This window comes from Neophocaena asiaeorientalis, unplaced genomic scaffold, assembly GCF_003031525.2.
Source record: "Neophocaena asiaeorientalis asiaeorientalis breed wild unplaced genomic scaffold, Neophocaena_asiaeorientalis_V1.1 scaffold317, whole genome shotgun sequence".
Lineage (NCBI taxonomy): Eukaryota > Metazoa > Chordata > Mammalia > Artiodactyla > Phocoenidae > Neophocaena > Neophocaena asiaeorientalis.
In genome coordinates, this window is record NW_020173114.1 from 1851617 (window position 1) to 1879190 (window position 27574).

Consider the following 27574-nt stretch of genomic DNA (forward strand, 5'->3'; position numbering starts at 1 on the left):
AAATTATATAAATTATAAATTACATGTAACATAACTGTAACAAAACCTTTAGTTTTGAAAAACGTTTTATTCAAGAATTATGTAATTTCAAATATCTTCCAAAATACAGTTTCCTAGATTGCTACAAAAGAAAGCAAACTGAATAAGAAATTTCATTAAATATGTTTCACTAGTATATACATATGAATGCCAAGCAATTAATATTTAGCCCTGGAATGCGTACCATGTCTTTCGTTTTTCCTTATTAAAGGCTCAATCCAGCAGTTTGTATAGGCTATGTACAACAGGCAAAAGTTCAGTGTTCATAGGAGTTTCACATTAGCTGCCTCAATTTATAGCTGTGGTAGTTTGTCCACAGGGGTGTCAAATTTGAAGTCTGTAGGAAACAGATCTGGGGCCCGAGGATAGATTAGCCTGTAGGACTGTCTGATTGTAACATCAGCAACACCAGCAATATCTCCAATTTCTAAAAGACAAAAATCAAAATATTAAGTTTAACTTCCATCCTACCTCCCCTTCTACTACCTGCATTTGTGAGACATGGTACTATAAAACGTCTTAAGTGAAAAAGAAAACAAAAATATTTTCAAAAACTAAAAAGTAGAAAGCAGGGCTACAGTAACAACAATAATAATGGTATTAGTACTTTTCGCAAAGCATTGTCGAATTAGTTTAAAAGGTTTACTATACAGAAAACGTTTAAACAGTGCTCAAGGCATAGCACTATGTGTGATAGCTATTATACTGCTCATTGTATTTAGAACTGACTTCTTCACAATAAATTTTTTTGAGGATCACAGAATCTATGAATACATTCCTGTAAAGAAATTCACTTTATTAGTTCTGTGTTTAAAAGTTCCCCTGCAACGTCTCCCCTAGCTAAACCTCTATTAAGAGGTTCTTGTTAGGTTAAAACCAAAATGGGATCATGTTGGTATTTTTCTTTTTTAAAAAAATATTTATTTATTTGGCTGCTCTGGGTCTTAGTTGCAGCACGTGGGATCTTCGTTGCTGCGTGCAGGATCTTTAGTTGTGACATGTATGATGATCTAGTTCCCTGACTAGGGATCGAACCCAGGCCCCCTACATTGGGAGCTTGGAGTCTTAACCACTGGACCACCAGGGATGTCCCTGTAAGTATTTTTCTACAGCCTCTTTTTTCTACTTAACATATCTGAGGTCAAACAGCTGTATATTATAGCATGATATAGATGTTTTTCACTATTATAAACACATAATTGAGCACATATATTGAGCTCACATGAGTTATTTCTACAGTCTATTACAGAATCCAAGGATCCACTTTTACCATTCAAAGTCAGTGTCGTATTTTCCTTCCATTTTTTAAACCAAGTCCCAAAGGACTGCCACTTGACAATTATTTGGTTAGTTATACTTAATCAAAATAGATTTTTTAAACACACCCTTTAATACAAACTCATTTTACCATCTCTTCAGAGCCAGTTCAAATCGGTGAGATTTTACAGCTTTTCAGTGTGGATGCTGCCATCAGTGCACAATTAGCTAATTTTAAATTTCCTTATCGTATGTTGCATTATATTTTTCTAGACATAAATACCAATCAATGTCAACTATGTGAATGTCAACTGGCTGCTAGGCAGCAAGTAATTTCACTACCTCACTTTTAAATTTAGAATTGACTGCTCCCTTTTCTTTATAAATCTTTTTGAGGATCATGAAACTAATTAAGGAATGCATGCTTGTAAAGAAATTCACTTAATACTTCTGCTTGAAAGTTCTACAACAGTAAATTCAAAAATAGCTGCAGAAGGTTTAACTACTTATGTTAGCATTTTCACGAAGAAACTGTGAATAGCATACAAAAGAAGAAAGAGAACAGGTTTCACAGAAAGTTAAAACTTGATGGTCAACACATATTTATAGTGTGCCTCTCTGTAGGGTACCATGCCAGCCAATGAGAAACAAAGCATGGCCACCTCCTCTCAAGATTTAAAAAGTTAAGTTTTGAGGGGAAAAACAGACTATTCAAAATAACCAGGAGAATTTAGGGGGAACAAATAAAAACTTCTAAAAATGAAAAATGTACAAACTAAAATTAATTACTTAATTCAAATGAAAAAAATGTTAAGTCTGTACACAGGGTTATGCCTCCAAATATTTTTATTTATGAGACACTTAAAATGCTGTATTTTCTTAAGTTATGATGCTAAGGAACTACCTCTTAAACATGGGCTCTAGATATTTAGTGGTGTCCCTCAGAGATATTGCAGGTTCAGTTCCAGACCACTGAAATAAAGCCAATACTGCAGTAAAGCAAATCACAGGAATTTCTGGGATTCCCAATACATATAAAATTTATATTTACACTATACTGTAGTCTATTAAATGTGCAGAAGAATTATGTCTAAAAAGATAATGCATATACCTCAACTAAAAAATACTTTATTACTAAAAAAATGCTTTTCATGGGTAAAAATGTTTTCATGGGTAAACCATCATCTGACAATTCAGAATTGCCATAAACCTTCCATTTGTTAAAAAAAAAAAAAAATGCAGTATCTGCAAAGTGCAACAGAACCAGGTAGGCCTGTACCTGCTTCGTACTTAAAATGGAAATACAATCACATACTACAGCCTTCATTAATTTCATCACTACCCTTCCTGATGAACAATCCTACCTTTTTGGGTCCTTTTCTCAGCTGATGCCTGTGAGGCCATGTAAATGGCGGCTGCTGCCACAGATATTGGGCTCCTTCCAGGAACCAAGTCCAACTCCACAGCTTTACGGGCTATATGTGTAGCTGCCATCTGTACTTGTTTAGGAAGACAAAGGTTGGAACAAAACCTGGACATGAAGTCCCCAGTTGTAATCAGATCCACACTGGTTTCTAAAGCTTTCAAAATAAGTTTAAAACATCGACCGATTTCTTTCTTAGAAATTCGTGATACGGCACATATTTCTAAAAAGAGAAAAAAAGTAAATAAATAAATCCACATAGGCCATGTAGTTCACTGTAAAATCTATCATTTCTGATTATAAAAGTAATATATTCTAATTGCAAAATTCAATCATGCCTTAAAGATCAATCTCTAATCCTCTCAGTGATACTTCTCATAGAGCTAATTTAAAATTTCTGTTAATTTAAATGTTTATTACACTTAAAAGAAGTTTTTAAAAAGTTAAATGTAGGTTTTAATATTTCAAAATATTAACTTCTCTTAAGTTTCAATTCATGCAAGTTTCTTCAACCAATCAAAAACTTCTTTGATATTTATGTATTAATCTGTTATAAGGAGTATGTCAAGAAGATGAAAGAAAGTACTCAAACTAAAGAAGGTTTCTCAAGTTACACAATTTCATACGTACATGCAATCCCTGAGATTACAGGCTATAGAAAAATGAGATCAAATATTTGACCCTGTTATTCTAAAAATTCAACTACCACTTTCAGAATAAATTTAACAAAAGCCTTAGTTTTAGCTGTAATAACCCAAAAGATGGTAATGATAATGGTCACTGCCTCTTCACTCTGACACAAGAAAACGTAAAAAATATTCATGGATGAATGAAGGGTAATTATAGTCTTAAGCTAAAATGTGTAAGTATCACAGCAACACTGTGAATAAGCTGTAATGTTTTCATGGGTAAACTACAAATTAGATGAAAAACACTGGTTCTTGCAAAGCCTCCAACCGAAGTGTGAAAATACAAACTGTCTAACTCATGAGAAAAAGTTTCGTTCATGCTTTCTAAGGCTTGACTCCCTCACCTGTAGAGACCTGTGCTGGGAGCGGAAACTTTTCTGTGCATCCAGTGTACAGACTTACTACAAAGGCTTCTGATGCCAGGCCTCAAAGCGCACAAGATATAGTCAGAAGATCCTACTAGCAAAGAACAGAGGGCATACATGGACTAACATGACTTTACATGGGAAATAGCCTGAAAAGAACATGATCAGTATGATCACAAGAATTTTTGTCAAGGAATAAAATAAGGTGGTGTTTAGAAAGGTACTTAGGTGGATTACTGTATGTAACCAGGAAGACATGACTTATCTACCTACTGTCAAAACTGCTTGACTTTGGTCTGTCACTTTAATATGAAATAGATAACATTTATATCTAAGCAACTAAAAACTTACCTTTAAATGTCCTAGGAACTCCTTCCTGTCTGCAGGCAATATAGAGACAAGCAGAAGCTATGGCATCATTAGCCCTTCCCTTCAGGCTCTTCTGTTCATACACTTGCTTGAACAGATTATTTGTTCGATCCTTCAAGGCAGAGAAACTAAGTTTAATTAATTCTAGGCCATTTAATTAGCCACAATAGCAAAATTTCATGTTTTCACTAAATTATGCTAAGTCAAAGCCAGCATGGCTTAAAGACAAGAACTTACAACTATATTTCGAGGGAGGTTGATTCTGTCTGCCATGGTAGTGATTTCTTTGAATGCATTCATCATTGCCCGATCAGAACTACTCATGGTTCTCCTATTCTGATACTTAGAATTACCGAATTCATCAAAACTTGCAGCTCCTGTACCCTATAAAACAAAGTTTTATAACTTTACGCAAAAAACTTTGAAAACCTGAATGAACAATTTCTAAGAAAACTTAACTTATACAATCTGACTCCATATTACCCAAGAAATCTACCCTGAGCAACCCCTCTATTCCTCAAAAGAAAAAGTACCAGGTTAAGATGGTTTTAAAGAGGTTTTCTAGCAAATACTTTAAATGTAAATGTATTATTAGAAAATCTAATAATATAAACCATCATATTAATAGACCTAGGAGAAAAGTCACATGATAATCTCCAAAGGTGCTTTAAAAAGTTAAGCAAACAAAACTCCCAAGTCCAAAGCCAGCACAATGATTAATGAAGAAACATTAGCAGCATTACCACTGAAGTCAGAAGACAAAAACACCTCCTACCACTACCATTTTCTAACACTGTACTAGAAAAACTAACCAACATGATGTAATTTTAATTATATAATGTTATTATATAACAATTATATTAATTACATTAGTATAATTATATTAAAACTCAGCAAGAGAAAGATTAGAAGTACAAGTTTGAGACAGAATTGATAAACTATTTGCAGATACTACCTTTGTATTTACCTAGAATACTCAAGAAAATCACTCAAACTGCTATAAATAATAAGAGAATTCATTAGAGGGCAAGTTCAAAATTAACAAATAGAAATCAACAGCCTACATATGTGTAATCAACCAGTTAGAAGATGAAAGAAAAAGCTGCAATTACAACAGCAACAAAAAAGATAAAATATCTAGGGATCAACTTAAGAAACATGCAAGACCTTGATGAAGAAAACTTTAAAACATCCACTGAAGGACACATATGACCTAAGGAAATGGAAATGCATACTGTATTTCTGGATAACAAGATTTTTTTCCTTAAGAAGTCAATTTTCCCTAAGGCAATTTGCAAATCTAACAAAACTCAGTGAAAATAATACCCAAGTTTTGTTTTTTGTTTTTAAACTAAACAAAGTTATCCTAACTTTAAATGGAAAAGACAAGTGAAAAAAATGCTGAAAAAGGACAATAAAGCCAGATATCAGAACAGTGTGGGGTGGCATTGGACTAACTAGACCAGGTTAGAGAAAGCATGCAAAGTCCAGAAATATCCCCAAATACATTCAGAAATTTAACATATGACAAATGTACCATCTTAAAAAATTTCTTTGCCATACAGGCATAAACAACTTTCAAAAGAAACAGGAGAACCTAATAGTGGTTACCTGTTCTGACAGGGAAAGGGGGCTGCAACAGAAACAGAGTTTAGGGGTCAAGGGTGAGGAAAAACCACTGTGGTTTTTTTTACATTTTTTTTTGAATCATGTATTTCCTATTGAAAAAAATTAAACATTAAAAAAGTCACAGCATTAATTAGTTGCAATCTTAAACATTTAAAACTGCCCTTAGTATACTTTCTTCCAGCCTGTAAAGCTAAAGCAAACACAGAAACCTCCTACTTTAAAATATTTCTGAATATTATAAACTTTTTAAATTAGCCTACACCATTTTTCAAACTTAATATGTAATTTATAGACCATGAAAAAATAATGACCTACTTTTGAATACTTTCTTAAAAATAGACTATGCAGTAATACAGATTCAGTCCTAAAATAGCATACACTTCCTTGATGAGTCCTTTGGAATAATGCCACTACTACTTCCAATTCAGATAACAGAACAAAAAAACAGCCAGGCTGCCAGGAAGATTATGCTCCTGCTTTATATAATAGCAGCAGGTACCATTTATTGAACACATTCTACACACTACATGTGTTATAGATACTTCACATACATTCCCATGTAACCCTCAATATCTCTATAAAGTAATATTATTCTCACTTTACTGATGAGGAAAGTAAATTCACCAATATTAGAAAGTAGTCTATACTGAGATCCAATTTATCTTAGGTGGTATCGAGGGAAAAGAGAAAACATTCATATTCAAGGAACATGTCAATATGAACTCAAAGAACATACTACACTCAATTTTTTGTGCAAAACTGCTTCATGAAAACAAGGGCCTGAGATACAAAGAGTCTGTAACTTCAATCTATTGGTCTCCCATTTAAGATGGAAGAAATGCATAAGGCAACCATCATTCACAATAGTAGTACTGGCAAATCTTATTCTCAGATCAAGATTACTCACTGGGGCAGACTGATACTTTTGCAAAGTTCCCAAACAGGTCTTTAGTCAGTCTGCACCTGGTACTTCCTGCCAAATGGATTTATTACCTTGCCAATCATAGTAGACAAATCTCCATCACTCAGAAGAGGATTCTGAGAATCTCCAACTCGAGATGGATCTTTTGTTGCTTTATCATTGCTGAAAGTTCTCCACTCAGATCCTACATCGATAACCCGGTCACCTGAGAATATAAGTGCAAGTCTAAATTGTTTTGTCAAGATGGGATTTATTTAATGCTGCTTAATGCCCAACTCGGCCCTACTATTCCCAGAAAATCTCAACACAAACATCAGGTTTCAGCTTAAGTATCCTGTTTCAGGCATTTGTCCTATAGCATTCCTATTGTGCCAGTCCAATAATAACCCTCTTTAAACATTATGCTATGATTAATCATATTCTAACTCCTGGAACAAAGAATTAGTCAAAATAAGGACAAATAGCAAAATAAAGCTATTCATATGTGATGCAAAGATAAAGTAATATAACCATGAAGAACCAAAATGTGCAACAGGCATGGAAAAAAACAGAAAACACTATTCACAATGGTATTAATACACATAGTTTAACATTTAAAAAATTACAAAGTTTTCATGGGCAATGCTCTGCAAAGATCTAAGCCTAAGGGTATGTTTTAGTAACTATTTGATGAGAAAATATTTGGGGCCAAATAATTCATACAGAATAAACTTTAAGCCTAGAAATCAGTAAGCAAGAAGCCAGACATGGGTAGATCTGGTGTAGATTACTGCTTTGGGGGGAATGCTCAATGGCTGGTAACACCTCCAACCACAGACAAGAGTTAACATGAACACACGCATATGCTAGTGATTGTGCCCTCTGTAAATGTTCTCTTTCAATACTGAAAGCCTTATAAAAGGTAGGTACCACGTTTATTGCTACACTAGAAATAAAACTAATTTGCCAAAGATCACACAGCTAAAACTGAAACACGAATGGGATTCCAAAATCTGTTGTATACTGCATTCGTAAAACATGAGCTTTTCCACCAGCTGTGATAAAACTGAAAGCAGGAACCAGATCATTTTCATCTGTGCCTATACACAACAAACAGAAAGGAGAAAGGAATGGCAGAAGTAAGTTACCTCAGTAGTTAAAAGTCTGGTATTCGTAGAGAACAGAAGTAGGGATACCAAGGGAGGCGGGTGAATTGCGAGACTGGGATTGATTTATATACACTACTATGTATAAAACAGATAAATGATGAGAACCTACTATATAGCACAGGGAAATCTACTTGGTGCTCTGTGATGACCTAAATGGGAAGGAAATCCAAAAAAGAGGGCATATATGTATACACATGGCTGATTCACTTTGCTGTACAGCAGAAACTGACAGAGCAATGTAAAGCAACTATACTCCAATAAAAAAATAAATAAGGAAGGAATTAAAAAAAATAAGTCTGGTATTGACAGTCAATTAATATAATGGTTAACAGTGTGGACTCTTGCTGCTTAGCTTTGGACAAATTTCCTCATTTCTGTGCCTTCACTTCCTCAGCTTTAAATTTCCCCAATAACCTCATTTTAAAGATTTAAACATTAAATAAGCTCATACAGGTTCAGTACACATGAAGTGCTTAAAAACCAGTTCAAAGTAAGTTGTTTGGTATTAGCTATTTATAAGCTATAAAAATAATAAGATAACAAACATTCTGACATTTTGACATTCATTCTGAATAAGAAGAGCACCAGTTGTAAAATATTAATCTCCATATTAGACTTTTACAGGATCAATATCAGAGTGCTTTGCTGCAGTATTTGATCAGTAGGATCAGTAGGACAGCAAAGGAGGCAGGGAGAGAACAGAAGGAACTACACGTAGATTGTGCTACATCTTCTAAACGTTTTTATATATGGTACGTTAACTAAAATGCTTATAAATAGAGTACAGTGATCTGATCTTAGTGTTATATTTAAGGAAACAGGTAAATACACAACAGAATCATTCATTCCTGATGGTTTTGGGAAAATCTGTTTTTCTCTGAACGCTCAGGTCACTTGGGAATAACCAGATCTCACTTGGACTATCGTGTGTCCCTGTCACTAGGGAACTGGGATAGAGCTAGGATCCCCATTTGCCATACCTTATGCAGTAAGAATGACCAAGGAAAGCAGAAGCAGGGAGATCAGTTTAGGCAACTTCTGTGGATCAGAGATTGGGCAGGTGGCCCAAAATAAGGAGAAAAAGTTAAATTGATGGGATGGTCATGATGAATTTCTCTGCTTCCTTCTCATAAAAGCAAACATCACTAAACTTGGGAAGCAATTCTAATTACATAAATTAATAATGATTTTTGAAACTTACCTGAAAGAAACATAAAATCTGTAACTGTGCACTGAACTTTACTATAATACTAATAAGCAAGGCCCATGTCTCCAAGAGACCACTCTAAAGAGACTGACTTTTCTTCCTTTTTACAGAATAGCTGCTTACAAAAAATAGTTACATAAGCAAAACAAAATTACCTGTATTACCAACACCCAAAGACAGCCACTGTAAATATTCTGGCATATATTCTTTCTGTCTTTTCATTCATGTGTATATATATATATATATATTTTGTAAGATTAAAACTATATAATATTGTGCCTATTCCACTACAAGCTCTTTTCACTAAATTTCTATCAAAACACCAAAACAAGATTTTTATTTTTTATTTTTTTATTTTTTTTTGCGGTACGCGGGCCTCTCACTGTTGCGGCCTCTCCCATTGCGGAGCACAGGCTCTGGGTGCACAGGCCCAGCGGCCATGGCTCACGGGCCCAGCCGCTCCGCAGCATGTGGGATCTTCCCGGACTGGGGCACAAATCCGTGTCCCCTGCATCGGCAGGCGGACTCTCAACCACTGCACCACCAGGGAAGCCCCGATTTTTATTTTTTGAAAATATTTATTTTTATTATTTATTTATTTGGCTGTGTCGTGTCTTAGTTGTGGCATGCGGGATCTTAGTTTCGGCATGCGAGATCTAGTTCCCCGACCAGGGATTGAACCTGGGCCCCCTGCATTAGGAGTCCAGAGTCTTAACCACTGGACCACCATGGAAGTCCCCCAAAACAAGATTTTTAGACAAAGTTTAGTCCCTTTAATAGCATCTACTGATCAAAGTGATACCACAGTGTCTCCATGCTTCATGTTTTCAAAGGGAGAAAAGTGAATCCAACTTTCCTAGTCAGTGAAATGAAAACACAAATGTACACAAAACAAAAAACTACTGTGGCCTTCAAATCTACAGTTACTTAATAAATTTAAGTTAAAAAAAAATCAAATGTCATCATTAACTTTTAATATCTTAATTAACACAATGGCTGTATTAAGAGAATATTTTAGGGACTTCCCTGGTGGTGCAGTGGTTAACAATCCTCCCGCCAAAGCAGGGGACACAGGTTTGAGCCCTGCTCTGGGAAGATCTCACATGCCGCGGAGCAACTAAGCCTGTGTGCCACAACTACTGAGCCTGCGCTCTAGAGACCACTAAGCCACAACTACCGAAGCCCGCACACCTAGAGCCCATGCTACGCAACAAAGAGAAGCAACCGCAATGAGAATCCCGTGCACCACAAGGAAGAGCAGCCCCCCACTCGCTGCAACTAGAGAAAGCGCGCACGCAGCAACAAAAACCCAACGCAGCCAAGCAGAAACTTAACACACCATTGCAAAGAAATTATACGCCAATAAAGATGTTAAAATTTTTTTAATTAATTTTTAAAAAAGAGGATATCTTTACTAACTCACATCTTTTAAGTCTCTCTGGGACTCTAAATATGATAAAATATTAGTTAGCCAACATGCTTCATTTCACAGCATTTTCCTTTTGGCCCAAAAGTAACTTACCATGAGTTTCTTTTAGTGCTTGCTTTGTACTGCCTCAAAAAAGACAAGCTGGATTAGGGAGAAAATAAATTTTAAAAAAAGCTGGCCTAGGATAGTATAAATAGAAAGACCAGAACTGGGTAGTGATGTAATTTTTCCACATACGTGGGAATGATCTACATGACTCATTCAACAATCTGTGGTTTGTGCTAAGAGCTATTCCCTCTTTTTATATGTTACTGCTCAAAACATAGCATTTGTAAAAAATAAAATTTCCAAAATAACTCAAAAAGCACATCATGAAACTACAACTAGACCACCAGATTAAGTGCATGAGTAACAAGAAATAGGGCAGATCATTCAGAAAAAAAGTCAGAATACATAAAGGATTTTCTTGGAAAACATCTAAATGGTCGCACTTTTAAAAGCTGCTCTGGAAGGAAACTGCATTACAGAATTTTTCAAGGAGTAAGTGTACAAGGCAGCCATACTGTTTGGGCATAATCAACCTTTGACAAGAAGTTGCCTGCCAATTAGCACATGTGCACATAACACACAACCTCACAAAGCCTTCCATGTTCTAGAAACAGAGAAACATGCCAACTTTCACCAGTTCCTTTCTTAACCACACACTGATTTTTGTAAAATTAACACCAGATAGAAAGTCTATATATAAAGGTTTTTTTTTTTTTTTTTTTTTTGCGGTACGCAGGCCTCTCACTGTTGTGGCCCCTCCCGTTGCCGAGCACAGGCTCCGGACGCGCAAGGCTCAGCGGCCATGGCTCACGGGCCCAGCCGCCCCGCGGCATGTGGGATCTTCCCGGACCGGGGCCCGAACCCGTGTCCCCTGCATCGGCAGGCGGACTCTCAACCACTGCGCCACCAGGGAAGCCCTATAAAGGTTTTTAATAGCCAAAATCATAGCAGGACTGTTATGTACATAATAGCACTACTCCTCCCTCCATCTATAGAGTATGATCTCTAACACTCTGATCAAGTTCCCCATCCAAAAAGGTAAACAGATTCAATATGTACATCTAGGTATTACACACATGCACAGTTCTCAATCCACATATCAGTGGTGTCTAAAGAGTATTAACTAAGATATCACACTATATTCTACAACAATGAGTTTCATCTATTTTTTCAAGAAGAAATTGAGAATAATTGCCAAAATCATTCACACCAGTTTAAAACTGTTCAACTACTTTGGCACCTACCCACCTTATGATCTGGCAATTCCACTTCTAAGTATTTGCCTACAAAAATCTCACACAAGAATATGGGACTTCCCTGCTGGTCCAGGGGTTAAGAATCTGCCTTCCAATGCAGGGGACACAGGTTCAGTCCCTGGTTGGGCAACTAAGCCCGTGAACCCCATCTACTGAGCCTGAGCACCACAACTAGAGAGCCCGCGCGCTCTGGAGCCCGAGCATCACAACGAGAGAGAAGCCCACGCACCACAACGAAGAGCCCGCACGCAGCAACCAAGACCTGACACAGCCAGATATAATAAATAAATATTTTTTAGAAAGTCTCATACAGGGCTTCCCTGGTGGCGCAGTGGTTAAGAATCCACCTGCCAATGCAGGGGACACGAGTTTGATCCCTGGTCCAGGAAGATCCCACATGCCATGGAGCAACTAAGCCCGTGCACCACAACTACTGAGCCTGCGCTCTACAGCCCATGAGCCACAACTACTGAGCCTGCGCTCTAGAGCCCACGAGCCACAACTACTGAAGCCCATGCACCTAGAGCCCGTGCTCCGCAACAAGAGAAGTCACCACAATGAGAAGCCCCCGCACACTGCAACGAAGACCCAACACAGCCAAAAACAATAAATAAAATGAAATAAATTTATTAAAGTCTCATACAAGAATGTGCAAAGCAGTATTATTCATATTAGCTAAAAACTGGAAACCCAAATGTCCATCAATGGGAAAATGTAAACAATGGAAAACTCAGCAAGTAAACTACTAATAATGCAGTAACAAGTGCATTTCGAAAACACTATTTTGAGTAAAAAAAAAAAGTCACACACACATAAGAAAAACCAACCATATTATATGATTTTATTTGTAGGAAGTTCAAAAACAGGCAAAACAATTTCTGAGGATAGAAATCAGTACAGGGATTGCTGGGTTGGGTTGGGTTGGGTTGGAGGTGGGGGGCGGGGTAGAGGTGACTGACTAAAAAAAGGCATAAGGGGACTTCTGAGATGAGGGAAATGGTCTAATCATGTTTTGTTTGTTTGTCTGTTTGGTTTTTTTTTTGGCTGCATCGTGAGGCTTGCAGGATCTTAGTTCCCTGACCAGGGATAGAACCCGTGCCCCCTGCAGTGGAAGCCCAGAGTCTTAATCACTGGACTGCCAGGAACTCCCTAAATATCTTGATTAGTGTGTTGGTTACACCAGTATATGCAATGACAAAATTTAAACCATACATTTGGGATCTTTGAATCTTATTGTCTGCAATTATACCTTAATAAACTAAAAATTAAAATTCACCCCCACCAAAATACTGTTGAATTTGAATTAAACTGTATCAAACCTATACACTTTGGAGGGAGTGACAGAACAATTTTTATCTATCTTCTTGAACAAGGGAATACTCTTTCTCAAGGTCTTCTTTCAGATTACATGTATGTCACATTTAGACCTTTTTGTTGTTAAGAATCTCATTTTCTAACTAGTAATTGCTATAGTATTTTATATGCTTATATTCAACCACTTTTAACCAGTGGTTTTAATTCAACCACTTTTATATGCTTATATTCAACCACTTTTATAGTCTATTAATTTTAAACAATTGATCTGAATAGGGACTTCCCTGGTGGCACAGTGGTTAAGAATCTACCTGCCAATGCAGGAGACACGCATTCAAGCCCTGGTCCGGAGCAACTAAGCCCATGTGCCACAACTACTGAGCCTGCGCTCTAGAGCCCGCGAGCCACAATTACTGAGCCCAAGTGCCACAACTACTGAAGCCCAGCTGCCTAGAGCCCGTGCTCTGCAACAAGAGAAGCCACCGCAACGAGAAGCCTGTGCACTGCAACGAAGAGTAGCCCCTGCTCGCCGCAACTAGAGAAAGCCCGTGCACAGCAACGAAAGCCCAACACAACCAAAAATAAATTAATTTTTTTTAAAAAAAGAGAATACTTTATCTTTACTAACTCACATCTTTTAAGTCTCTCTAGAACTCTAAAGATAAAGTATTAGTTAGCCAACATGCTTCATTTCATAACATTTTCCTTTTGGCCCCAAAGTAACTTAGCATGAGTTTCTTTTAGTGTTTGCTTTGTACTGCCTCAAAAAAGACAAGCTGGATTAGGGAGGAAAAAAAAAAAAAAAAGCTGGCCGAGGATGGTATGAATAGAAAGCCCAGGACTGCTTTCTATGCAGTCCTTATTCAAGATGATGGAATTCCTACCACTTGAGACATGCCAGTCACCATGCTAGGGAAACAGGTATCTAATAGTAACATTTCTACTCACATACCATTGGCCAAAGCCAGTCAAGTGGTGATGTTTAACTTCAAATGGAGTGGGGAAATACAATTGTACCATGTGGCCCAAAAGAGAAGAACCAGAAATATCAGGGAATAGTCATCACTACTGTTCCACATGACAATTAGCAAATAAAACTCAGCTTTGTATTTTTGTGGATTTATGTATAAATTTATTTTAGAAAGATTGTTCTATGACCTCCTTTCTGTGTCACAAGACAAACAGGAATCAGACTTAACTTCATTGTATTCCATCAATAAAATTTTAGGTCCCTTCAAAGTAATGTTTTTACTGGTTGGTTGCTTGCAAATTTTTATTAATAAAACTTTTTAAATGTTAAAAGGATACATTCCCCAGTGGTGCGTGGGAATCTTGATGTGCAACCCTAAGGGTCTTCTGTGAGGAATGTCAAGTTTTCTTCTATTGCACCTTTAATATTTTATCATATTCAGCTGGATCTTCAAGTAGTACCATAGTGGCAATCTTGTCTTTACCACTTTCCAAAATTCACTCTTTATATTCTCAGGTTTGTTTTCTGTTTTACTGATTCAATTTTCTAGAATGTTAAGTCAGCTCATTGCTATCTAAACAGTTTTACTGTGTTTGTCTCCTTGTACTATCTTCTTTATTTCTGACCACTTTTAATAGAAACATTAAGGAAGCTTTATTTCACTGATCAGAAAAAGCAGTTATTTTCTATAACTTTTTTCTAGTAAACTGTATCAGAAGCAGAATTTTCTGTTAAGTCCATAGGACCACTGTTCCTCTTTACTGTAGTTTGTATTCAAAAGCCTCAGGCTGATGTTTATGCTTATTCATCCTGTAATAAAGAATTATCAATCCAAGTCCAGTGGTGGCAGTGATGTTGGAAAACCTTCCAATCCACCACTGTTAAGTACTCTCAGCCTCTCTGGGTACTCACAAATCCCTGGCAGACAACAGAGAATCCAAACAAAAATAAACTCCCAATATGATTCCAAAAATGTATTAGGAAGGATACAGGTAGGTCTGTAATCAAAGCAAAAACAACAGCAACTTCAACGAGATGGAACTTTCTCAGGTTACCATAGTTAATAGTTTTGGATTAGTGTGACTCCCAGGCTCCTCCTATCTTTTTTGATAAGCCATCTTCATCATGACTTGCATTTTGTAGTGTATGATGGCTGCTGGTAGTTCCCTCCATCATGTCTGCATTCTAGCCAATGGGAAGGAGAAAAAGGGAGAGCACATCCCTTAGGGCAGGATCTAGAATTGCACAAATCTCTTCTACTTTACAGTGCACTCTTAGAACTTAATCAGGTGGCCATAACCAACTGGAAGGGAAGCTGGGAAATAAATACAGTCTAGCTGAGCAGCCACAGGCCCAGTGGATTCTTATTATTAAAGAAAGAGTTGGGTAATAGATACTGGAAAACAACCAGCATCTTCTGCTACAAGGAATAATGCCGTAGCGGGGGAGAGAGATAAGAAAGGATGTCCTGTAGAAACAAGGTACTTTGCTTGATGGTATAAAGGAAACAGTACACAAAGACAAATTAAACAGACATTTAACCTTCTTACCAGGCAAGCTGTAAATGGTAAATAGAACCAAAGATATTCTGTAGTACAATATTAAAATCATAATGGCTTAAGGTAGCAATTTTAACAAAGGGGAAAACTGCAGCATATCAAAAGCAGCCAGGAAGCCAATACTGAAGATAATCTGACTTTCCAACCTGACCTAGACTCAGGATATTTTTGTTTTCTGTTTATTATTGTAAATTAATAAAGAAATTAAAAAAAAAATATTTATTTGGTTGTGTGGGGTCTTAGTTGCAGCAGGCAGGCTCCTTAGTTGTGGCATTTGAACTCTTAGTTGTGACATGCATGTGGGATCTAGTTCCCTGACCAGGGATCGAACCCAGGCCCCCTGCATTGGGAGCGTGGAGTCTTATTCACCATGCCACCAGGGAAGTCCCAATAAAGGAATTTTTAAAAAGGGAATATTAAGAGGAACTGCGCAGAATTTCAATTCTTTCTGCCATCTTTTAAGCATTTTGGCATACCACCTTTGGTAGAGAATTCAGAAGTAAGAGTCTTAGAACAATATCCCCCAAGCTACTTGTTTTCATAGGCTAGATTTATCTAAAATCATTTAGTTTAAAACTACAGAAGTTTTCAAAATGTGCTAAAAACTTCAATAATCAAAATGTATTATTATTCAAGATGGGTAAATCCAAAGCACTGAATTTTTTAATTAAAAAAAAATCAAGGTGCTCTGGAAAACTGTTTAAGCCAACACACTGTATTTGTTAAATCTAATGCTGAAAATGAAATGCATCATTAGTTTCCACACCTTCCTCAGTCACCTAACCCTTCCTACCATTCCTTCTCACATTTCAAAGAATCCTGATTTTTAGTCTAGGGTTACTATACATTCTTATCAGAAATCTTGCATTAAAGATAATTTTGAAGGGAACTTTGATCAAGAGATATTTTATAAAGAAATACTATTAATAATATAGTCAGTCTCTAAATCAGTTTATGTTCCCACAATGTAAACTGGGTACCAACCCAAAATGAATTATTTTGATGAATTATCCACTAGAAACAAACCATATCATAAAATCCTATTTTATGATTTTATGTTCCCACAATGTAAACTGGGTACCAACCCAAAATGAATTATCCACCAGAAACAAACCATATCATAAAATCCTATTTATGAAACAAACCATATCATAAAATCCTATTTTATCCATGTTTAGACCATTAAAAAACAATAAAAACAAAAAAAACCCTGTACAAGTCAACAGTGTAACTACCATTAGGAAAACAGTTTGTAAAGGAAAATACATTATAAGTTCCATCCTTGAATATGTGAACAGACCTTGCTTTTCCTGAAATATGGGCAGGTACGCAACAAGCAGCAGCAACAGCAGCAGCAGCATCTAAGCTAAGGAGCCCTGGCTCTGGTAGAAGATGCATCTTAACTTAGTCACAATACATTTAGTCCTTCACATACTAATATTGATACTTTCAGGCCTCCATCTTATGGCACATGTTTCTTTTCCCCTCTACCTGGAATGACTTTCCCTCCATAAACCCTTACTCATTCTAATGATCATGTTTTCAATGTAAATTCAACAGTAATTTCCCTAGGAAGTCACTACTTCCTTCCTACGTGTTCTCACCAAACTTGGAAGATCTGTAGTAGAACTTTTACCATTCTTTGTTGTTTTAATTTACCTTCCTCCTTTCCACACAGTAGACAAAGAATTGGTCCATAGCTTGCTTATAGCATCTCATCTTTCTATCACTCTCCTTGACCAGCACAGTGTTTAATGGAAACATGTAGTACGAAGACCAAAGGCTTTTCAAGTCCAATAAATCTGGATTTAAGTGGCTGTGTCACTTACTAGGTGTAGAATCTTGAGCTAATTACCCAAACACTACAAGCCTCAGTTTCCCTTTCTTTAAAATCAAAAAACTACCTCAGAGTGGTTGTGTTACCCAAGTAAAATTAGTGGTTCTCTGATGCTTAAGAGAAAGTAGCATCTAAATTAAAAATTTCTGAATTAGGTAAAAAGGCTGTGTCTGAGGGCTTACAAGAGATGACAAAGCAAGAATTTTAAAGTGAATACAAATATTCCTTAATTTTAAAATATAACTTGGCTATAGTAAACTAAAGCGGAATATTTTCCTTTAGGAAACACTGCTAATGCAAATTTAAAGATGGTAATCCGATAATGTTTAAAATACTACAATTGCAGCATTAAATATGCCAGACCCATAACAATCACTAAAACACATTTTGGAATCGACTTGCTAGGAAGAATGGCATCTCAGATTTGGAATCACCCTTTTTTTCTACAAGGTTAAGAAAAAAGGAGTACTTATATCCCTAAAATACGTATCACTGAAATCTCATACTAAAATTATACTATGTATTTTATACATTATCTCATTTTATTCTTAACAATTCCTAACAAATCTGAGATGTATGGTACATGTCCTTTTGGGGGGGGGTGTACTTATTTTACACATAAACAAAGTTAAGCTTGGAGAAATTATGTAACTTAACCTTAGTTACATAACTTATTAAGTAGTAGAGCCAAGTCTAGACTCCAGGGCCACTGACTCCTAGTTACCCTAGGAACTATGGACACACATAGATATCTGTCTTATAGGAATTTGCAGTCTAGGTCTGGAGACATGGGAAATATGAAAGCAAAGATGAGAAGCCTAACTGTACAGAGATCACAAAGAATGTGCCAAATTATAAAGTTTACAGGATCGATCTGTGTTTCTTAACATGTTACCAATGTATGACCTGAGCTAGGGTTTCTGGAAGTGGGGCCTGGAATCTTTTTAAACATATTTCTCAGCTGATTCTTAATGCACATTCACGTTCATGTCTCAGATTCACTAGTATAAACAATATCCAGAATGAACTTAGGAGGGGAAGGTCAAATCGACTCATTTTTCTCTTTCAAATTCATCTAAACTATTTTCCGGTATTTTCCTTATATTTCTTTTTTTTTTTTTCTTGCGGTACGCGGGCCTCTCACTGTGGTGGCCTCTCCCGTTGCGGAGCACAGGCTCTGGACGCGCAGGCCCAGGACGCGCAGGCCCAGTGGCCATGGCTCACGGGCCCAGCCGCTCTGCGGCATGTAGGATCTTCCTGGACCGGGGCACGAACCCGTGTCCCCTGCATCGGCAGGCGGACTCTCAACCACTGCGCCACCAGGGAAGCCCTCCTTATATTACTTTTAAAATCAATGGAAGAACTCCATTTTAAATGCTACACAAAAAGTGGCTTTAAGTAGAAATGATACCACTAGTTCTAAACAACACCTCATTGTGAAATCCTAATTTATAAAAGTCTTGATAACCAATTTCATGTTTTAATAGCTGTTACGACAGCTTACTAACCTTACACTTTGCAGCCTATAAATCATGCCCAAACAATATACAAGGTCAAACTTATGAACAAAGTGATAATCTAAATATGATTATACTGCCACCTAGTGCTCAACTTTTACAGTGTCATAATCACACAGGATTTGGGGGAAAAAACCCACACAGTGCTGTTACAGCCAACATGGTAGAAATGACAAAGCTTTGCTTTAAAAATTGGCCCTATTTTAGAGATCACTACCAATATCTTAAGGGTCACTGATGAGACAGCCAATGACAAATCACAATACTTCATATGTCTAAAATAACAATCTTATAATTCAAATACAAGAGGAAAGTCAATTAAACTATTACATGTTATAAGTAGTACTACAAACAGCTACAAAAAATTGGAAACAATCTAAATAACCTGAGAGACTAAATACTACACAACCATTTAAATACTGGGGAAAAATTAAACAGGACATCAAACATGTAACAAATTGTATTTTCCAAAGATGGCAGCAATAATATTTCCCAACAACATGTTCTTCTGCAACATGACCTTGTCACCCTCACATTGAGGGGGGGCTATATCTCCTCCCCTTCCAATCTAGGTGGGTCCTAGGGCTGCTTTGACTAATAGAATGCAGAAGTGACCCTGTTCCAAGGCATAGCCCTTAACTACTTGAGTCCAGCTTCTGTTCTCTCTGAAAACACTTGCTCCTGGGATATTTCTCGTAGAAACCAACCACCATGTATGAAATATGACTACTCTAACACAACTATGGAGAAGCTTTAGAGGATGACAAACCTCTGTGGGGAGGTCAAGGAACAGAAAGGCATCAAAATGCAGATGAAGATGCCGTTATGGAAGTGGATCCTCCAGGTCTAGCCAGTGCCGAAACAATGGCCCAGATGAATCCTTCCCAAATTAATGACCAATAAAATTATGAGCAAAATGAAATGGTTGTTATAAGCCACTAAATTTTGAGGTGATCTGTCATGTTACTGAAACAGAAATTGGTTCCTGAAAGTACGATGTTGCTTTAAGAAAGTCCTAAAACACATGGCACTGGTTTTAAGACTGAGTGGTGGGCCTCAAGGAGTCTACCAATGAAGGTTTGAAGGACAGTGAGAACGGTGTTATTAGAGACTAAAGAAAAGGTATATTATATAAAACATATTTTTTGTATTATGAATTTCATTTAAAAAGATAATAGTAATGGACTCTCCTACTTGATAACTCAGTTGAGAGGGATAATATATGGCTCTGAAGGTAACAGTTGAGCAGTATCTAGTCTTGGGTTTAAAATTAAGGGGAGTTAGTGACAACAAGCTGCTTTAAGTTTCAAGAACATATTAAATATTAAGTAAGTACAGAGTGGTCCAAAAACAATTCTAAAAGAGTTTGTTTCTAAGGTTGTCTGGTGATTATTTAAACAGAAAGCTATTCAAAATGCTTATTCAATAAATATGTTATAATCTAAAAACTTTCAGACAATGTAAAATTTCACGGCAAGTACAATCAAACTATGTACACCAAGATTATTTATTAGGAAACACATGATGATGTTGTCTAGATATAAATCTCTATGAACATCAATATCTCAAACATGAAAGAAGCCACAAATTTTATGCCCTCAATGGACTGCAGAATATTTGTCCAGCTTAATTTCTTCCCTATTTCCATAGTATTAGAGAGAAAGGTTGAATTGAGCTGGCAACAAAGCATATGCCTTTAAACCAGCAAGATGATGCAAATCTAAATTTATTATTGATATATGACAATGATATACATGTGTGTGTGTATGTACGTATGTATATGTTATTTTTAAAATTTAGACCCATGGAATGTCATGATCAATTAAACTATTCTCAACATAATTTGACTGATGATATCCCTAGCAAAACAGAACTTTTTTAGCAGCCTCTTGCCTGCCTCCCCTTGTCTAGTCATGGAATAGATTCTTCACTTGCAGGACATCATATTACACATTTAACCGCAATATCTGTGAATAAGGCTACTGTATATTTTAAATCAAGTGTTTGTTATACTTTACATCAAAAAAACCAGTTATCATAAACAGGTATTTCTATATATAGAGAAGCTTAATCAGATTATATTTTTAAGTTTTCAGGTCTTAAAATTTAGCCTAGTAGGTTTAGTTAGATTGAAAAATAGTAGTTTTGATGCTGTTCAAGACTAATAATAAAGCAAAACTAAAAGAAAATTAACTTCCCTTGGTTTGATATAACAGAAAAATGCAACTAAAAATTAAGGATTCCAAGCACAAAAAAGCAGGTAAGCCTTGAGAATTATATCTTCCTTCTCCAGTTGCTTAATTTTATTTACCCAACTAGGAAGTGAAGCTGATGGAAAGACTGGAAATATAATGCAATATTTTTGCACTACTTCTTTTTAAGTGGCTACAGAAGTTAGGAGAGCCAAGAATCTGAAATTATCTTCAGTCTTCTGTCTCTGTCTCACTCTTACATATTATCAATTCAATCTTAATACTTTGGAAGAGACAGAATGCTCTCATTTAACTTAGGGGTCAGCAAACCTTTTCTTTAAAGGGCCAAAGTAAATATTTTAGGCTTTGCAGGTCAAGAGGCCAAACTGACTTATTTTTATTCTTTTATTTTTGTGAAGAAATTCTGCTGTGATGAGATATTCCACTATATATTTTCTAAATTTTCTGACCATTGTTTTCCTGAGTTAGTAGTATTGTGATAAGTGCTTAGTCTGGTAATGTCAACGTCTGTTGTATTCTTCTGGCACATCTACAGTATCACTGCATAATGAACACAATGCTTTGCCATCTAATTCAGTAACAACCTACGCTCCACTGTGCCTTAAAAGCATGACATTCAGAGTTCAGCTTTTTTTCTCATTTTCACATGATGGGTATGCAATGGTAACAAAATAAATAAATAAAATGTTTCAGTATGGAGATATGCCTGGCACTCAAAAATGCTGTGGGTTTATAACTGCTTCACTGGGATTTGTAGTGCACTGAGCAGCAGTATGATGTGATGAGAGCACCACATATGGTTTCTGTTGCAGCCACTAAATTCCGCTATTGTAACATGAAAGCAGCCATAGACAATATATAAACAATTGAGTGTGGCCATGTTCCAATAAAACTTTATTTATGTGTACTGAAGTTTGAATTTGATAATATTTTCATGTGTCCCCAAAATTATTCTGATTTTTTTCAAAATTAAAAAACATAAAAGTCATTCTCAGCACACACACCATATAACAACAGGTGATAGGTCACAGTTTGCCAATCTCAGATTGAACTCATTTTATTACAAAAGACAACGGCAGGATAGAAATTTGGCTCCCATGCAGGCAGTGGAGCTAGACTGCCAGACTACTTAAACTCCAGTTTCTGCACCTCTACAATGAAGACACCTCACAAGTGTCTCCAAGGATAAACTGAGTGAATATGTAAGTCACTTAGAACAGTGCCTAGCATATAAGTATATTAACTGTTAATGCTGCTTACTGAGCAGAATATAATTGCAAATGGATTCCGATTCCTATTAACAACTCTGTATGATTTAAAACTCCCACTGGAGGTCTGAGGCAAGCAGCCTATTTGCATGAATATTACAGATGTCCTCCAAGCAAGACACTTCCACAGTATATCACCACCCATGTTTCTGTTATACTTCCCACAATCCTACTAGCAGTTTCAACCTCGAGTATTTCAAACTTCAAGTAGTACTCCTTTTCTCAGGTGCTGGCGGCAACCCCACCATAAGAAAATTTTTGAACAGACTATCTCTATCCTAAAGTTATGCTACATATCTAGATTAGTGAGAAAGTAGAAATAAAAGTGATATTTTAAGAAGTATTATTTTGACACTAACAATTTCACACTAGAAATTCATAAACAAATCATTCTGTATGAGCAAATGAAAATTATATCATTTTTGATGACTAAAAGGCCTTGGATGAGACTCAGTACCTTTATAAAGATATACCTTTATTACTCCAAAATAAATCATGCTTATCTACCTTTATTACTCTAAAATAAATCATATTTAAATATACAAAAGTCGCAAAAGTTAGATTACATGTATTCATTATTTCATATGCACAAGAATGCAAATGTTTAAGACTACGGATGCAGGAGACAAAGGACTAAGGGCCTTTTCTTCTGGATCAGCTATCTCAATTTGAGATGTTCCCTCCTGCCCCACATTATGAAATATATGCGTTTGTACAGACAATAAAATATGGTGTCTCTGATTTCACTCTTATTTCCTTTTCTCTAATTATTTTTGTTTTACAATAAATATGAATTACCTGTAGGGGGAAAAAGTCAGAATGTATTCATTAAAAGAGAGTTTGGAAAATACACAAAAACAAAATGCCCCAAATAGTGATTTCAGTTAAAACCATAGTAACTGCTCACCTACAACCAGGCCACATTCAGGACAGATCATATCACCAGCTCTGTAGTCCTCCACTAAGATCGCATCTGGATGGTTTGGACATGTGACTCTTGGAAGAGCATCCAAACTAAATGAAAAAAAAATTTTTTTTTTAATATCCTCCTAACCAACATGCAACAAAGTACTAATCTTTTGGGGGGGAAAAGAGGAGGATTTTGAACATTTTTCCAATAAATTTATAATACATTTACATTTATAATACATTTAAGCTAAATTCTCAAAGTAAAAATCCTAGGTTAGGTTACTTTAAATCCTAGCTAGTATTAACAGATACGATTGGAATTGTTTTTTGTAAGAACAAGTTATTGGTTTGCAGAATGGAAGGCTTTAAAAACTTAAATGGAAAACAAGTGTTTTTTTTCTTTTAACATGTAGGCTACTAAAATGTTTATAAACCTTGATTAACATAGAAATGACTAGCTACCATAATAACATGCAACATTTACACATAACCATCTGGGTTTGTGACCCTTGCCACTTATTTCTATGGTCAGATAATGAATTTCAAGTCTTTGTTTTCTACGCCCTACACACCTTAGTAATACACTTAGAATAGTACACTGAACCTAAAAGGTAAACAAACAAGGGTGGTAGAGGTGGCTAGGACCTGATGGTTTCATTTAGACCAGAACTAAGTTTGTGAGCCCTCAAGAAATTGTTTCAAGATCTACTTTTTAATCTATGTGATATTAACAATTTGTTTGATTAATTTATTTTGAAAATAAGGCAGTCTGGGGAAGACACATCAGCCTTAAATGACCTAACAGAATCAGTTCTAAAAAGCATCAAAGATATTTAACATAGATTTAGTAATTATTTCTGTGGGTGTGGCCTTACAATCACAAATGTCTGGTATCACTGAAAATAAGCCCTTTTTAAAAGTTCACCTGAAGTTAATACAGAACAAGGTTATGTTATGACCACCACAAATATACACATAAAAGACAACATCAAGCATTCTTAAAGTATGTAAATAGGTATCTGTGGTTTTGGATAAAGTTTCTCAAAGTAGCAAACAGTTCAGAATGTTAACTTTCAACATAGGTGATACCCACAGAAAAAATGATAAAGTAATCCATATTCCCAAAATTTATATATTCAGGTTAACCAGAACACATCTTGGATCTTTTCATTGCGGAAAGAGGGAATGGAGATTTGTTTTATACTCACGTTTATTCCATAAATTTCTACTATAAAAATATTTTAATAAATTATGACAAATAAAACATTAAGAAATTAGTAGAAATTATTAAAGAAAACTGTGTAAAAATAAAGGAAATGTTAGTAAAGTAACAGTAATTACAAATGCATAAAATGGGCAGCCATGTGGCACACAGCATACCAAGGACTGATATATTTCATACTATTAATAAGTAGACATACTATTGTGTGCGTGTATACGTATATAAAAATGATATGGAAACATCTCAAAGATATCCTAAGTGAAAAGAGTAAGGTGGGGATTTTACAGAAAACTGAAAAAAGTATGAACTACAGTTATATGCAGTAACATGAATAAATCTCAAAATGCTGATAAAAGAAACCAGACACAGAGGAATACATATACATTTATATATAAAGTTTAAATCAGGCAAAACAAACCTATGGTGTTAGAAGTCAGGATGTGGTTACGTTTAGGAAGGGGTAATGATTGAGGGCATAAAGGAGGCTTCCAGGGTGCTAGTGGTATTTGATTTCTAGACCTGGGTGGTAGCTATGTGTATGTGCTCACTTTGTAACTGAACTGTACACTTAAAATGTGTGTGCTAATTTCACAAAAAAGGTAAAAAGGTAGCACACAGTGTTTATATTAGACTACTTTTTCAAAGAAGAGAGGTTAGGACTATATGCATATGTTTGTGAAACCACAGAATCACTATGAAAACACCAAGAAACTGGTTATTATGACTGCTTTGGAGAATTAGATGGCTAGGAGCTAGGGAAAGAAGGAACTGCTTTTCACTTTTCTTCTTGCTTTTCTATGATTTGCCTGTGTTACCTATCCAAAATAAAATGAAACTGTGCTCAAGCAGTCAATTTTAATGAAATTACCCACAAGGGTAATACAAAAGAGGAAGCACAGGAGTGGGGTGGTGGGGAAGTAAGGGAGAGAAACAAGAGGGAAGGAATGGAGTAAACCACCACCACTGAGATTAAAATAACTCAGGCTGCCTAAGAAGCCACATAATGCCAAACTTCACTTTATAGCTATCATGTATTAGGTGCCTACTATGTGTCTAGTACTATACATATATTATTAATCTTCATTAGCAATTCTGAAAATTAAGCATTACCTCCATTTTAAAGATTATGCTCAGAAAACGATTTTCCTAAAATCACTGAACTAATAAGTGGTGGAGTTTAGATTTTAAGTCACAACATTTGTGTTCTTCTCTGTGAAAACACCAAGCAGTTTCATAGCCTAGTCACTGTACATCTTCCTCAGGGGGAAAAAAGCTAAGGACAGAAATACTAACATTTACCTTTTTTCTCACTGGTAGAAAAACTCAACAGATGGACAGCAATGACATACATTTAAGAGCTGGACATGCCTAGAAAAAATTTACTTCAAAGAAATATTTCAAAGATTTTTTTAATGAAGAGAATAAAGGCACACAAAGGAAATGTATTCTTTTGGTAAAGAATCTATCAAGTGAATTTACTATATTTAACTATTACAACATTTCTTACAAATACCATTTCCTGTTCTATTATATACAAAAGCTGAGCCCAAATATGACCACGTTTACCTTTCAGATCTACTGCCATGAGAGAATACAAGTCATAGATAAGTGGTTTGGGAAGCTATTTCTCCATTTACCTACAAGGAAGCCTAACCTGGCAGAGCCACACCCAGTTAGAATGACTGAGCATTCAAACACTGAATTAGCAAACAAGTGTTTACTAATTCAGTAACAAATGAACAAGTGTCCCTGGCTTTAAGAGCTGTGTCCAAGTAGTTTTAGCTAAGGCTGCCTCCACCCCCAACCTTTTAAAAATACAGTAACATAAAGCAGTAAGCCTTGGTAGTTTACCAGAAAGGGCCTGGATTTCTCCAGCTTACTATTTTGTGATAATGGCTTTCATCACGAATTCAATTCCAGAGATGATAACAAGCTCAGAAAAATTATGCCAGAGCTACCTTGCCTTCCAGAAGCTACAGAAGTTAATTTGATACTTTTAATACATGAGTTAACTAGAGGCCAAGTGTGACAACAGGAAATAGATATCTGAGACTCTACACTCTGTTCTAACACTAACCTTGGATAAGTCAACATTGGCATGACTCAGTTTACACTTACGCAAAAATCCTAACATATACCTCATAGTGGTCATGAGAGATATAATTACGGTCTGCACACATTTTTCATGTCACAGGATTAAAGGCTGTCTCTAATGGCACTGTGTGCACTTCCTGTACATATGGGTACATCACATTTTTAAAATATAATATTAAAGAGTGACTTCCCAGCATACGTAATTTTCTGCAGGCAAGATCTTCTTCAAGAGTATGCAGACGACATCTGTAAAGAAATCTCTTAGAAGAGAACTTATCAACTCTTCAGAAATGCCCTAGCTTCCACTTCAAAAGGCCTCGGGGATGGCAGTTTCCCTCAGCCTTACCAACGCTAACGTCCCTAACTGCCTGGCTTGTCAGATCAATAGGGGCCTAAAATTAACCCTTTCCCTTTAGAGAGGAGGATTCACGGACCCTCGGGCTTGTTGAGCCACAGACAGAAAACCAAGCGTAGAAAAAATTAACAAGAAAAAAAAGACGGGTGAAATATCCGTAAAAGACGCGAGGCCAGGGGCTGGGGACACATGACCCTTCACACGGTGGTGCCTGGGTGAGAAAACGGCCTAGGACGCTGGCGGAGAAATGCCAGCGGTTCGGTACCCCCTGCGACACCCCTGTCAGCCCTGGCTCTGGGAGTGCCTTTGTCCGGGGCGACCGGCCGGTCCTGCCGCCTCTCCCCGCACCTCCGCGGCGTTTTGCCCGACGCGGAAGTGCCGGCGGCCACCTTGCAAGCCCCCGCACTCGCCGCCCGCCCCTCAGCTGCCCAAGCTCGGCTGGACGTACTTACCGGCTGGTAGACGCCATCTTCACGACCACTGCAATTCCAGCCACCAAGGACGACTAACGTACCGCAAACAGGAAGAGATTGTG

At 36.6% G+C, this 27574-nt stretch overlaps 2 protein-coding genes and 1 non-coding gene across 3 annotated transcripts in view; 1 reads left to right on the forward strand and 2 right to left on the reverse strand.

The window, feature by feature from the left end:
* PKN2 (protein kinase N2) overlaps nt 1–13437 on the forward strand; it is a 164895-nt gene extending 151458 nt beyond the window's left edge. The window contains exon 24 of the mRNA XM_024743555.1: nt 12846–13437. Coding sequence (XP_024599323.1) covers nt 12846–12853 — 8 coding nt within the window. The 3' untranslated portion in view covers nt 12854–13437. The remainder of the gene's footprint in view (nt 1–12845) is intronic.
* Nucleotides 48–27574, reverse strand: GTF2B (general transcription factor IIB). The gene is made up of 7 exons (XM_024743557.1): nt 27492–27574; nt 23367–23473; nt 6765–6898; nt 4380–4526; nt 4125–4254; nt 2661–2942; nt 48–466 (listed from the first exon to the last, which is right to left on the reverse strand). Exons 1-7 carry the CDS (start codon nt 27506–27508, stop codon nt 333–335), a joined length of 951 nt encoding a protein of 316 aa, XP_024599325.1. The 5' UTR covers nt 27509–27574; the 3' UTR covers nt 48–332.
* On the reverse strand, nt 9709–9781 carry TRNAR-CCU (transfer RNA arginine (anticodon CCU)). The gene has a single exon. It is a non-coding gene; the product is annotated as a tRNA-Arg (tRNA).

Bases quoted from the DNA above. Each gene is read 5' to 3' on its own strand.
- GTF2B (XM_024743557.1), bottom strand. The intron at 6,899-23,366 runs GTGAGCAGTTAC...TTATATTCTCAG, and splicing joins TGAATGTGGCCTGGTTGTAG to GTGACCGGGTTATCGATGTA. The intron at 4,255-4,379 runs GTAAGTTCTTGT...TCTGCCTTGAAG, and splicing joins ACCTCCCTCGAAATATAGTT to GATCGAACAAATAATCTGTT.